This window comes from Thermobia domestica, chromosome 2 (assembly GCF_964235325.1).
Source record: "Thermobia domestica chromosome 2, izTheDome1.hap1.1, whole genome shotgun sequence".
Classification (NCBI taxonomy): Eukaryota; Metazoa; Arthropoda; class Insecta; order Zygentoma; family Lepismatidae; genus Thermobia; species Thermobia domestica.
In genome coordinates, this window is record NC_137455.1 from 173982270 (window position 1) to 173997460 (window position 15191).

Sequence of the window (15191 nt, forward strand, 5' to 3'; positions counted from 1 at the left end):
CTTTCACAAGGGCAGGCATCTGTTAAACGTGGTGTCTCGACAAATAAGAACATGATACCATGCAAGAGACAAGGACTGAATGAAGAAACCATCAATGGGTTACAAATAATCAAAGACACAGTGGATAAAAATGTAAATGAAGTTAATATCACTAAAGAAATGTTAATATACTACAAAGAAGCACATAAGAAATATCGTAAAGATATGGACAGAGGAAAAACAAAACTTAAAACAGCAAGAAAGTGAACATAAGATTACAGCAGAAAAGGCAAAAGTGAGTGCCAAAAAAGGAGTAGAGGAAAACATGTGTGTAGAAGTTCAAGATAGAATATTAATCTCAAGAGGGAAATATGTAGCGTTCCCATCCGCTATCAGGACAAGAGCCGATGTTAAAAGGACAACATTCATGGATACCAAAGCTCATGCAATGTTGACCAATCAACACTACCCAAGTCCGACCTCAGAGGGATCTACGAAGAAGAACGCAATTCCGAGTCATACGGCAGGTACAGATGGATAATTCAGCATAATCAACAATAAGTAAATGTAAATACCAATTACCAGTCATAAATATATGTAAATATATATATAAATAAATAATAACAACAACAACAATTCAAGTGTATATAATTTATTATAATAATATACAATATTATTTCGGGTAAAAAATATGTTGAGCAACAAACAATTCTTTATTCCTTCGACGTCTGTTCGTAATATAGATTCAACGATAATATTCAGTCATTGATCATATTATAGTTCAACTCTTATCGGAATAATAAGCCTATCCAGGAACAATAACAATTTAATCTCAATATGAATTTCGTAAATAATATTTATAATTCCTTTTTCTTTTTATCAATTTCAATTTACTTGACCAGAGTAGAGAGAATAAATTCCTTAAATCGAATTTCAGAATCTTAAATCAAAGTTCTCAGGAGGAAAAAAAACAATCTAGAAAAACGATCAAGAAAAATCCTTTTTTGGGGGGGGGGGGAAATCTCCAATATCGAGAGATCCGTTAGGTTTATGTTGAAAACAACAATAATAATTAAATTAACAAGTATGTCAAAATCTTTCAGCAAATTTGGAGTGCCGTGCCTCACCGCACCATTCGCCTACAATAGCAAGCAACAGGATAAATCTCAAAAATTGTTCAAAAACTATTTGGCTCAATTTCAATACTAATCGCATTAATATATGCTGAAAATAAAGCAGATTATAAACAATTACTATATGCATCGGGTTTTAGCCCGCTTACCAAAAATACAATGCTGAATTATCAATCGAAATTCACGTAATTATTAACGCGGTCCAAAGAAATAATCTATTAATCGACTATTTTGGAATCAAAAATGACGACCCACAAACATAGAACACAAACAAAGGACAATCAACTATAATATATATATTAATGAACACTCACCTCTTATATTCTTCTTTTTTTTTTTTACCTTTCTTTGGTATTTACTACCTCGCTCTCAGTCTGCTTGTCGTCTGTTCTTTATCAAATTACAAGAATAAACGTGCTTAGGCAGTGATCGAAAAAGTAACTCAAAGACCAATGCTTAGGTCTGAAAACCGAAAACGTCCGAATGTAACTAGTTCTATCACTGATTCAGTCGGCTCTCTCTCGGACCACAAAACATCGAGAGTCACTAAAGAAATCAGTGATACTACGAGACAAACCCAGGATAAGGTATAGTGTCTCTTACCAAACGACATTCACCACTACTCTCACCTCAATCTTCAACATTCTCATTCCCCCATTCAGCCAAACTAATTTCCATTCAAAGATCGAAAGTCACGCTCTGTTTCCAGATTCGCTAAAACCACTATGACCAAACTTAGGTCTGGTTTCAACAAATTGAAATGCTCTCCCTCGTTTTCCACATTATCATTCCACCAATCCGTCAGACAATTGAACCCAGAGAGTGATCGTTGCTACGATTGCAGGGAATATTATTATATTGCAAGACTATGCGTTCCAACGTGCAATGGGGAGCAAACCTCTGTTCTCACTCGAAATATCCCACTTTATCATTCCACCAACAAAAGAAAAACCACCTCAGATTCTGGATATTACGAGTATTAATGCATGCATAACATGCTATTTTTAAGGCAACAGCCAAGAACAGATTTATTTTACTCACTAGCACATCTAATCTTCCTGCCGAAAGGAACCCACATAGAAATACACCATTTAACACTCTCGATAAAATACGATAGATTTTGGCGAGGAAAGAAATAGCGACTTATTGACCAAGACTTAGGTCAACTATACAGATTTCTACGTTACTAATTGAATTCATCAAATGCCCCTGCACACCTGAACACGAAACAAACTTGTCTGACTTAAAAGTATGGAAATATGAACAAATACAAATTTCACTCAATACTTCGAGCACCATTTAGACACTGGATAATCACAGAGCATAATCTAACCTCTTCAATTTTACTCAGACAGCACCAATGCACATGGTCAAACACCAACCTTCCGTTTGCAACTTTTCGTATCACTATTTTCTTCCTTTCTTTTCAAGAAGAAAGAAAATCACGAAACACAACACAACTTGCACTTTTATTCTTGTATATTGAATCAACTCCTTCCAGATATAACTAATGCAAAAAATAGCAGACACTACAAACTAAGTCAAACGAACAAGACACGCGTCCCATATTCTAACATCGACGATAAATTATCCGCCTGCTAGGAGACTGCAGGAAAACGTCCTCCTTCCTTCCAAATTAATACGTCAGTTCGCAGCCGGAAAGGCTGCGAGCTCCCGCGAAGGACAGCGGCGCTACGATCGCGATAAGGCACGTCACCTACCGCGCAAGCGACCTTGAATTGACCAAACAGAAAAGGAATGTATTTCTCTCTCTCTCACTCACCACAATCGTAGATTCACATTATTTTTTTTTTTTTAAAAAAAGAAGCAAACGAGGAAAGGTTACTAATTCTTGTTAGTTTTTACAAATCAGAGAAAAGTTAATCATCGATATTACATAATTATAAACATTTTCTTTCTTCTTTTTTTACATAGTTTTTCCATTATTTCTTCGCCTCCAACTCATAGTAACGGGATCGTTACAGGCTGGCCTTCGTCGAAAAAAGAAAAATTCTCCATCAAGAAATTTTTCGTCTACAGCACTGGATAGCTACGGAATATATAAATATCATAAGTAACGTTCATAACAATATAGACAACAACAAATGCAAAATAAATGATAATAGCAAATGCTAAAACAACAATAAATACTCAATTATTTACATTTTTTGTTCATTATGGCCATAATGAATAAATAAGTATATAACAAACAACAATATTAACAAATGCTCGACAAATATCACAGTTAATTCAGTCAAAATTTTCTTATATCATAACTACATATACAAACAAATCAACACTATTTTTCAAGACCAGGACAACTAAGTTCTGACAATATTAATCTTAATCTCTCCTACTCCTATAGACCTTCAATTCTGAGACATGCGAACGGCGATATGAGTCTGGCGTGTCATTCTCATCAGAAACTAAGACGGTATTCGGTGTCAAAAATTTCCTAATCACAAATGGACCATACCACTTGTCGCTTAGATTTCGCTACCTTATCTCTTAATGATGATTTAACGTGTGCCTTTAAGAGGACACTTTGTCCTATGTCTAAATTAACGGGATTTCTTCTTCTTAACATCAACTTACGCCTTGTTGCCCAACTTTTCTCCATATTCTGAATAGCTTCTTTCCATATCTGAGCAGATGATTTTCCACCAAAATCAGAATCATTGATGCTCCATCGGTTTCCTAACGGTGTATTATATGGTCGTCCAAAATATACTTCGATGGGCGACATCTTTAATCCTGAGTGCTCGCTTATATTTAAGGTGAATTGGAGCTCCGGCACAAGAGTTGACCACAGATGTTGCTTCGTCGAGATGTAAGCTCTAAGGGATGCCTTCAGGGTTTTTATAAATCTTTCAGCCGCATTACCACCAGGGTGATAGGGGCTCAGCCGTATGTGCTTGATACCCAAACTAAACAGGAATTTCTTGAAGTGTTCGGAAACAAAAATTGAAGCATTGTCAGTGGACAGGGCCTCCGGAAAACCTAGTCGACTGAATATTTCCATCATCTTGTTAGCAACCACACTGGAACTTATGGTTCTCAAACGCTCCAAAACCACAAATCGACTGGCGTTATCAACACCTATAAGTATAAATTTAAATCCATTCGAATTTGGTAATGCACCTACTATGTCAAACATCCAGTGAGAATTAACTCTCTTACTGAAATCAGAAATTAAATGTCCCATTTTCTTTTGATTCGATTCCTTAACCTTTTGGCACACATCACACGTACTTACGAAATTTTTGACGTCTTCTTTCAATCCTTCCCAGGTAAATTTCTTCATCAGTTTAGCTAATGTTCTTGACACACCAGCATGACCACCAATCAACGCATCTTCATGATGATATTCAATAAGCACCTTCCTTAAATCTTTCGGGATTACTATCTTATATGGGTTAATCGCCGAATTAGTTCTTTTTAGCAGGATATTCTTATTAAGGTGATACCCTTGAACATCGTCACCGTTCTCAATTCTTCTGATAATATTATCTAATTCTGGATCTTCTCGTTGTAATTTATCGATAGGATCCTTAATTAATGGCAAATTCCAAAGATGCATTATATTCATATTTCTTCTAAATGCAGCTAATCCTACCGGTCCATCCAATATACTGAATTCAAACGGATCGTAGATTCGTGTCAAGAAATCCGCTACTATATTCTCCGCTGACTTTATATGGCGTATCTTAAAATTAAACTGACAAAGCGTTTCGACGAAAGGACCGTACTTTAAGAGCCTTTTACTGTTGTTAAGTATCCAGGACAAGGCTTTATTGTCTGTTAACACGTCAAACTCATTAACCAAGTAGTGTCTATAACGAGATATTGTTTTTACAAGACTTATAAATCCTATCTCATAAATACTGCGGTGTTTATCCGCCTCTGAGAGTTTCTTGCTATAGAAGCACACAGGTTGAAGGTCCCCATTCGCATTCCTTTGGGAAATACATCCGGCAATACTTTTCCCACTGCCGTCGACGTGGACTACAAAACGTTTATTAAGGTCTGGAGTCTTTAAAACTATGTTATCTATCAAAATATTTTTTAATTTATCTAGAATTTGTTGATGTTCCTGAGTCCAAACAAATTTAATCTTAGGAGATTTCAAGGCACTAAGGGGAGCCATTAGCTGTTGGAGCTCCGACGCAAACTTAGAATAATAACTAAATACTCCTAGTATTTTCAACAATCCACGCCTATTACGAGGTGGAGGAATATTTCGTATAGCAGATACTCTGCCTGGGTCAATTTCCATCTGGTCTCCTTGAATAATATACCCCAGATAATTGATCTTTTTATAAAACATAAAGCATTTGTCAGGAGATACAGTTATGTTATAATCTTTGAACCTCTGTAACACCTTTTCAACCATTAACATGTGTTCTTCAATTGTATCGCTAGCTACCAGGACGTCGTCAAAATAAATTTTGACACCCTTATCTGTTAGATCACCTAATACCTTTTCCATCGCCCTTGACAAAATGTTGCTCCCAGTTTTTATTCCGACCGGAACTCGGGTGTATTGATAACATCCCTTGGGAGTAACCAAGGTAGTAATCTCACGTGATGATTTATCAAGGTAGATTTGGTTGTAGGCCCGCTTTAAATCAAATTTAGAGTACAGTTTCTTATCCGCAAGGCCTGTCAGACACGCTTCTAAATTCGGGGATGGATATACGTCATTCACAATTAAGCTATTAGCCTTAATGTAATTTCCTACTATTCGATATGTATTGTTCTTATTTTTCACTAGAAAACAACTACTGCCATAGTTAGCATGGTCAACCTCTTCTAAAATCCCCTCCTTAACAAGTTCTTCAATTTGATCATAAAAAATTTTCTCCTTATTTTTAGGAACTGGAAAGGGGGTATCCTTGAAAGGTTTATTCTCCTTTAAATGGAGTCGACCAACGAACCCTTTTACACATCCAACCCTATCGGAAATTACATCAGAATATTTAGTTTTCATTGAGTCGATGAAAGCAACAATCTCAGGGTTATCGAACTTCCACGAGTCTTGCCCTAAATTCTGATTTTTCACCTGTATGTTAGGTTGATTCTTCACCCGTGTGTTATTCTGAGCCATTACCCGTTGATTAGATGAAAGGTCAGGAGGCTGAAACTTCCGATTCCGCTGAATTAATTTATGGAAATTTTCAGACTGTTCTAGGTCAACGTCAGACGCTTCGGAACCACTACTATGGTTTAACACCGCATCCTTACGTTCATTGCCGTTCGACGAACAATTCACTCCCGAAGGACTAACACCATCTAGTTTTTCCAAGACACTAACATTTTTTGAGGATTCCGTCACATTATCCACCCTTTTCTTCTTTCTTCTACGATTCCTATTTCTTTTGCGAGTACTGTTCTTCTTAACACTCTCAGATTCTGGAATCTCAATTGCCGATGGATCCTCATTCTGAACAAGATCTAAATTGTCTTTTGTAGTAACAGTTTTGCTAGATGACTGACTAACACCATCCTTAAGTTCCGAAACATTCATATTACTAGGTCTTTCATTATTTAAAACTAATTTCGAAGTGTCTCCATCAGCGACAATCCGATGACCAAAGCACATTTCATTCGCACCATTATCATAATCCTGAAAAGATTCTCCCGAATCACGACATCTCACGTCGAACTCAGAATTCACTATTTGTCCCATGGACGAATTATTCCCAAAGGGCATGTCACTCGCACCATCAGATCTTCTATTACAACACGTTCGAGTCGGAAAAGAACCATCTTCCCATGTAGATGTCACCAAAGTTCCGATAGACGGATTCACAAAACCGGACATTGCATTCGCACCACCTAAAGTCTCAACAGATCGACAATTGATAGTATCATTGTTCATTAACGATGTCATCTCTCCCAAGTTCTGATCAAAAGGCAAACGAGGAATGGAATTCCCCCTTTCACCATCTGAACCACCTGCACAAGCAGCTGTTCCAGACGAACAACCAAATCTCGATGACGAAGTCACCAAGTTCACGTAAGATGGATGCTGGTCACAAGAGTTTCCAATCACACCACCAGTCTTGCACGAATTAAACTGCGATGAATCGTTATTCTGCTTCGAAGTCCCAGAAACTAAGTTTCGGTTCGGAGACAAATGACGGTTGGACCTTTCTATAGCACCATGCACACTACTAACTGGTTGAACCCTCGCATAACTATCAACCATGGAAGATAAAGTATTTTCTATATGATGACCCGAATCGGTTTCTGAATCAATCATCGCTCTAAGTTGACCAAGCTGTAAGTTATTCGGAGCACGAATCTCCAAAATTCTAGATTCGGCATCAACTAGATCCAAATCGCACTGAATTCCTTCATCTCGCAAACCATAATCAAAGAAATCTTCGTATATAAAGATCGAAGCCATTTTATCTTGATCCAGAGAATCCCGAGTCTGTATTCTCTGTTGATTTCCATTCTTCCCCTTCAACTGGCCGGCATGAGGACCAGACTTAAACCCTTTAGATTGAAAACCAAAATGCCGAACTGTTTTCTTAAAGTTCAATGCAATTCTTTTCTTGCCACCACGGAGAACTAAGGTATTATTAGAATAATCAACAACCGAATTGGTGGAACGCAAAAACGGAGTTCCCAGCAAACACTTACAAGGTAACTCATCTACCACCTTGAAACTAACTCTTTCAAAGTGTCCTGAAAAATTGACGGTCAACACAATTTCCTTGTTCGTGGAAAAATTCAATCCTGAAGGAGCATTTACTAATTTCTCTTGTGTTGTAGTAATATATTTCTCGAAACCACAAGCACGAACCAAATCTGCACGAACAATGTTGAAGCTGGAACCACCGTCGACGCAAATGTCCGTCAACTGACTATTAATTTTTCCGACAACGAAAGACGCCACAGTATTGTCCATCTCTGAAGGAATAAACGATGAAGTTGTTCTAGGATTCCCTCCAGGCTCAGATAAATTACTTGGATCCCTAGAATTCCGAAAATCCCGAGAGCCACCTATCGATCGACTCAATTTATTTTCGTAAAGGGTTGATCTACATTTATTTTCTAACAAAGTATTATTCACCGAGGTTTCATTCGGACCCAATTTATTATTATGATAGCTTGATACTAGAACACTAGACTTTTTTCTATTATCACTCATTTCTCTATTATAATCTAACTGGTTTCTAAAACTCAACACGTGTTTTTCAGCTATTTCCAATAATTCCAAACGTGATGCAGGCAAATAGTTATTCAACATCCTATACTTTTGATTAGGATTTAAACCACTCATAATTATACTCACTAATTCCGATTCCGGACCATCAAATCCTAATACATTCATAGCTACAATAACAGACCTCACATAATCATTAACTTGTTCAGACAACTTCTGTCTTCTATAAACATACTCTGATACAAAAGAATGCCTACTCACTGGAGTAACGAAATTACTTAGTAAATTCCCTCGTAGATTATACCAACTTACATTGTTGTTCAAGGCAAATAAGATTTCTCTTAATAAAGCACCAGTACATTTAGCTACAAGAACGGTTAATACCATCCCGAGTGAATAACTAGTTTCTAATAATGTTTCTTCAATTTTCAACAATAAATTGAAAACTTGATGACTATTACTCCCATCTGTTAATTTTACATCCTTAAATCTCAACTCAAGAGATTCACTGTTTCTTTTGAATGCATATTTTACCATTAAGTTATGTTCGATCCCACCAGAATCTAATCTATTAACTCCAGCATGTACACCAGATTCCGCACTATTTCTAGCTTCATATCTATTTATAGGTTGCAGAAAAGGAGAACTCAAAGGAGCTTTCGGAGTAGAATTCCTTATCTGAGAAACTCTTCGATAATAGTCACGAAGATTAAGGTATCTGTTAGTATTCTGACTTGGAATATTTCCAGCAACGTTATCGTTTAAAGAATCCCGATTTACAAACCCTGTCTGTTCAGATTGCCTTAATGGAGCTTCAAAGGCAACTTGCCTTACATCTCGCTGAGACTCTCCTAAACTAGTTGCATTAACTTGCCTACTAAACCCATAACTAACAGAATGCATACTATCATTATTTCCAATAGTACTCCGATTGACTTCATTTGAAACCCGTCTGGCGTAAAGACTTCCCTGAGTGGGAGGAGTTAATGACATATTGAATTGCCCAAAATCAGAACGTGAATCAGCATCACAACAACCAGTTCTATCTCGTGTTACTAGTTCTGAATACCCGTCGGGTATATAAATACTCACAAACTCAGATCGAGTAGCCATCATAAGCGGCAAATTCACAAAAATTCCTTAAACACGTTTTTTTTTTTTTTTTTTAGGTAACAAGAGAAATAATACACAAGAAAATATATATAACAGGTTAGCATAAACAAATTAATAACTAAACTAACTACGGATACTACAACAACCAAGGAGAACCAGCATGGAACAACCCTATTTACCAAAACCTAGTCTTGAAAAATATTTGTTTGTTATATTCAATCGACTTGATTACAATCTTAATTTTCGCTTAATATTCAATATTCTCAAATTTATTCAATTTAATCCAAAATATATTACCCTCTGTTATGATTAAACTGTCTCAAGATTATAGTTTTTACTTACAATAAACTTCGAATGTAAATTCATTTACGACTAGAAGCAAAAAAAGTTCGAGGAAAAAAAAAATGAAACTAAAAAAAAATGGAACTGACGTATTAACCATTTTGTAGCGTTCCCATCCGCTATCAGGACAAGAGCCGATGTTAAAAGGACAACATTCATGGATACCAAAGCTCATGCAATGTTGACCAATCAACACTACCCAAGTCCGACCTCAGAGGGATCTACGAAGAAGAACGCAATTCCGAGTCATACGGCAGGTACAGATGGATAATTCAGCATAATCAACAATAAGTAAATGTAAATACCAATTACCAGTCATAAATATATGTAAATATATATATATAAATAAATAATAACAACAACAACAATTCAAGTGTATATAATTTATTATAATAATATACAATATTATTTCGGGTAAAAAATATGTTGAGCAACAAACAATTCTTTATTCCTTCGACGTCTGTTCGTAATATAGATTCAACGATAATATTCAGTCATTGATCATATTATAGTTCAACTCTTATCGGAATAATAAGCCTATCCAGGAACAATAACAATTTAATCTCAATATGAATTTCGTAAATAATATTTATAATTCCTTTTTCTTTTTATCAATTTCAATTTACTTGACCAGAGTAGAGAGAATAAATTCCTTAAATCGAATTTCAGAATCTTAAATCAAAGTTCTCAGGAGGAAAAAAAACAATCTAGAAAAACGATCAAGAAAAATCCTTTTTGGGGGGGGGGGAAATCTCCAATATCGAGAGATCCGTTAGGTTTATGTTGAAAACAACAATAATAATTAAATTAACAAGTATGTCAAAATCTTTCAGGAAATTTGGAGTGCCGTGCCTCACCGCACCATTCGCCTACAATAGCAAGCAACAGGATAAATCTCAAAAATTGTTCAAAAACTATTTGGCTCAATTTCAATACTAATCGCATTAATATATGCTGAAAATAAAGCAGATTATAAACAATTACTATATGCATCGGGTTTTAGCCCGCTTACCAAAAATACAATGCTGAATTATCAATCGAAATTCACGTAATTATTAACGCGGTCCAAAGAAATAATCTATTAATCGACTATTTTGGAATCAAAAATGACGACCCACAAACATAGAACACAAACAAAGGACAATCAACTATAATATATATATTAATGAACACTCACCTCTTATATTCTTCTTTTTTTTTTTACCTTTCTTTGGTATTTACTACCTCGCTCTCAGTCTGCTTGTCGTCTGTTCTTTATCAAATTACAAGAATAAACGTGCTTAGGCAGTGATCGAAAAAGTAACTCAAAGACCAATGCTTAGGTCTGAAAACCGAAAACGTCCGAATGTAACTAGTTCTATCACTGATTCAGTCGGCTCTCTCTCGGACCACAAAACATCGAGAGTCACTAAAGAAATCAGTGATACTACGAGACAAACCCAGGATAAGGTATAGTGTCTCTTACCAAACGACATTCACCACTACTCTCACCTCAATCTTCAACATTCTCATTCCCCCATTCAGCCAAACTAATTTCCATTCAAAGATCGAAAGTCACGCTCTGTTTCCAGATTCGCTAAAACCACTATGACCAAACTTAGGTCTGGTTTCAACAAATTGAAATGCTCTCCCTCGTTTTCCACATTATCATTCCACCAATCCGTCAGACAATTGAACCCAGAGAGTGATCGTTGCTACGATTGCAGGGAATATTATTATATTGCAAGACTATGCGTTCCAACGTGCAATGGGGAGCAAACCTCTGTTCTCACTCGAAATATCCCACTTTATCATTCCACCAACAAAAGAAAAACCACCTCAGATTCTGGATATTACGAGTATTAATGCATGCATAACATGCTATTTTTAAGGCAACAGCCAAGAACAGATTTATTTTACTCACTAGCACATCTAATCTTCCTGCCGAAAGGAACCCACATAGAAATACACCATTTAACACTCTCGATAAAATACGATAGATTTTGGCGAGGAAAGAAATAGCGACTTATTGACCAAGACTTAGGTCAACTATACAGATTTCTACGTTACTAATTGAATTCATCAAATGCCCCTGCACACCTGAACACGAAACAAACTTGTCTGACTTAAAAGTATGGAAATATGAACAAATACAAATTTCACTCAATACTTCGAGCACCATTTAGACACTGGATAATCACAGAGCATAATCTAACCTCTTCAATTTTACTCAGACAGCACCAATGCACATGGTCAAACACCAACCTTCCGTTTGCAACTTTTCGTATCACTATTTTCTTCCTTTCTTTTCAAGAAGAAAGAAAATCACGAAACACAACACAACTTGCACTTTTATTCTTGTATATTGAATCAACTCCTTCCAGATATAACTAATGCAAAAAATAGCAGACACTACAAACTAAGTCAAACGAACAAGACACGCGTCCCATATTCTAACATCGACGATAAATTATCCGCCTGCTAGGAGACTGCAGGAAAACGTCCTCCTTCCTTCCAAATTAATACGTCAGTTCGCAGCCGGAAAGGCTGCGAGCTCCCGCGAAGGACAGCGGCGCTACGATCGCGATAAGGCACGTCACCTACCGCGCAAGCGACCTTGAATTGACCAAACAGAAAAGGAATGTATTTCTCTCTCTCTCACTCACCACAATCGTAGATTCACATTATTTTTTTTTTTTTTAAAAAAAGAAGCAAACGAGGAAAGGTTACTAATTCTTGTTAGTTTTTACAAATCAGAGAAAAGTTAATCATCGATATTACATAATTATAAACATTTTCTTTCTTCTTTTTTTACATAGTTTTTCCATTATTTCTTCGCCTCCAACTCATAGTAACGGGATCGTTACAAATATTCGGCTTCAGAAAGCAATAAAGCATCGGCTCATGGATGACGAGTCAACTGCACAAGCCCTGATTGAGGCTGAAACCAAAAGACTTAAAAATACAAGAAAGGTGTCGCTAAAATAACACGTGTACTAGTTCATTATTGTACCTTTAATGTAAAAGTAAAAATGTATAGTAGTGATGGATCGAGGAAAAGACATTGGCAACTCAGACTACAAGAATTTTTCTTTTAATCAGTAAATAGAGTCATTTATTTCAATCAGTTTTTTCCCCTTTCTTTTCAAAACAATACAGCAGGTCTACTAAGTTTAAAATTTTTAAAAGGCTATATATACTCTTATTGTGTATTAATCTAAATCTTGTTTCCAGTTGCCTATTGGGGTGAAGAGTGGCCTTTTCTTACTATACATTTATATATATTTTTTCTGTGCTTCCGAGCATAATATTCCATTGTATAAACCAAACTGTCCTATATTTTTTCAATGTCCTGCTGGGAGACCTGAGCTTTCAAACACAGAACTTTGACAGACAATGTTTACGGCAAACACGAACAAGCACTACTGGGCGCGTTGAAATGTCGGGCCAGGCTTTCCGAGCCGAAAGAAACTTGTTCGTAAGCCGAGAGCAATAGTGCTTACAAAACTTTTTGTAAACCGAATTGTTCGCAAATCGAGATTCATTGTAGTGGTAATCCACATCTCACATGAACGAACATGTGACTCCTGGTTGGAGGAAATTTGTAGCTTCATAGTGAATTTCCTCTCAGTCCACCTCCTGAAATCATTGTCTAAATTTATTAATTTGTGGAAATTTGTAAATAAGCATTTTGTCTGACTAAGAAGCTAATTTTTTATTATTATTTTTATTGCAGCTAATAAAATACTGGGAAGCATTCCTGCCAGAAGCAAAAGCCATCGCATAAGAAAAGTAAACGTGGGTTAACTATGTCATTGGAGAATCTCCATTTAAATTTTGGATTTACTTTTTGTTATTATTATCAATATATATGTTTCAAATTTCACCGACTTCGATGAAGAAAGTTGATATTATGAGACCAATGAACTATTCATAGGCTCATCAAAGGCAAAATTGTCTGCAAAGACTCAAATAAAATTTTCTCACTATCTGCGACTATCATTGTGTGCTAACTGTTAATTGTGAAAGAAATTCTGGCTATTAAATGTACGAAAAGCAAATATACGATAGCCGAATATATTTGACAGTCATATCTGTCTTAGAAAAGATGTGCCTTTTTCATTACAGATTCCATGAAGATGTACGTATATGTTGCGAATGTAAGTAGTTACAGAATTAGACATGTCATTAGTCTTTATGCAGTTCTGGAAGCGAAATATTTGTATGGGTGAATGTACATGTTTGTTTAATTTATGGATCATATGTGATAGTAGGAAACGGTATTCAAATACCGACAGTAGGAAACGAAGCAACTCTTTATTCCAATGACAAGCATATTTGATACTATGATTGTTATTTCCGAGACATTAGAGTACAGTAATATTAAAAGCTCCTTTATATATATATTGCTATTGAAAGGCTAAATGTAAAGACAGTTACTTTCCATTGAAGTATGTATGTATATACGACAAAGAAATATCATATTGTACAGAATTGAGATAACTTGTTAAGAAAGGATATACATATATATATTTTGAGGCGGGTTTGTATTTTTAAGGGGCTCTCGAAACATTTTGGGTTTCAAAATGCAAGAATTATTTGTATTATAAAATGAAAGAAAGAAAAGAAAGCTCGCTTGCGTATGTATAGTTATGTTTATGAATTTACGATATTGTTATAAACACTTCTGTTTTTTGTATGTCAGGCAGTGTCTCGCCATAAATTTCCAATTTCGCACACATTTATGTTGTTTGAATAAAAATGACTATATATGAAATATTTATGTATGATATTTGATTTCAGTCAATATGTATTTGTTCAGTGCAGGTGTTTATATATGGAATGCTTAGTATCGATATTCGTCCTTTGTATACAAAAACGTTGCAGTGTTTTTTGATCTCTGTACATTTGCTTAATATTTGTTTTCATGGTTTATGGAAGAAATATGAGAGACAAGTGTAAAAATATTTTCAAACTGATACAAGAGAAATAAATATTTATGTGAATAAGTTACCGAGTTGATTAAATGAATAGGAAATAAAGTTTGTTGCAATTATTTTTCGTGAGTTTTTGTTCGTACTTTGGACGTTTAATGAGCAGTAATTTGAAATCTTCTAAATATTGAAGAATTTCTTTGTTGTGTAAATCTTAATTGTGCCGTATGAGTTGAAATTGACGATTGTAAACGCAAATGAAGTGAATTAGTCATCGTGAGTAATTAATAATAATAACCAGAATAGAAGGAAGTAGGAATGCTGTCAAAGTTTAACTGGCAGTGACCATTAGGAAGACTAGGCTCAAATGGGAGAAGAATATTAAGGTGAATATCGTAGAAATAGGAATACAAAGTAGAAAGTGGATCTGGTTGGCTAAGGACTGAAGTCAATGGAGAGCTTTTATGAATGCAGCATTGAATCTCCGGGTTCCATAGGCCATAGAGTTAGCTAATAATAATAATGTAGGGATAG

The 15191-nt window shown here is 35.6% G+C and overlaps 1 protein-coding gene across 3 annotated transcripts in view; it reads left to right on the forward strand.

Moving 5' to 3' along the window:
• The window catches only part of Snx1 (sorting nexin 1), a 105473-nt gene extending 90694 nt beyond the window's left edge, over nt 1-14779 (forward strand). For all 3 annotated transcript variants that reach the window (XM_081747899.1, XM_081747900.1, XM_081747902.1), the window contains one exon: nt 13460-14779. In XM_081747899.1, the coding sequence (XP_081604025.1) occupies nt 13460-13510 (51 nt within the window). In that variant the 3' untranslated portion in view covers nt 13511-14779. The remainder of the gene's footprint in view (nt 1-13459) is intronic.
• Nucleotides 14780-15191: the final 412 nt, after the last annotated feature.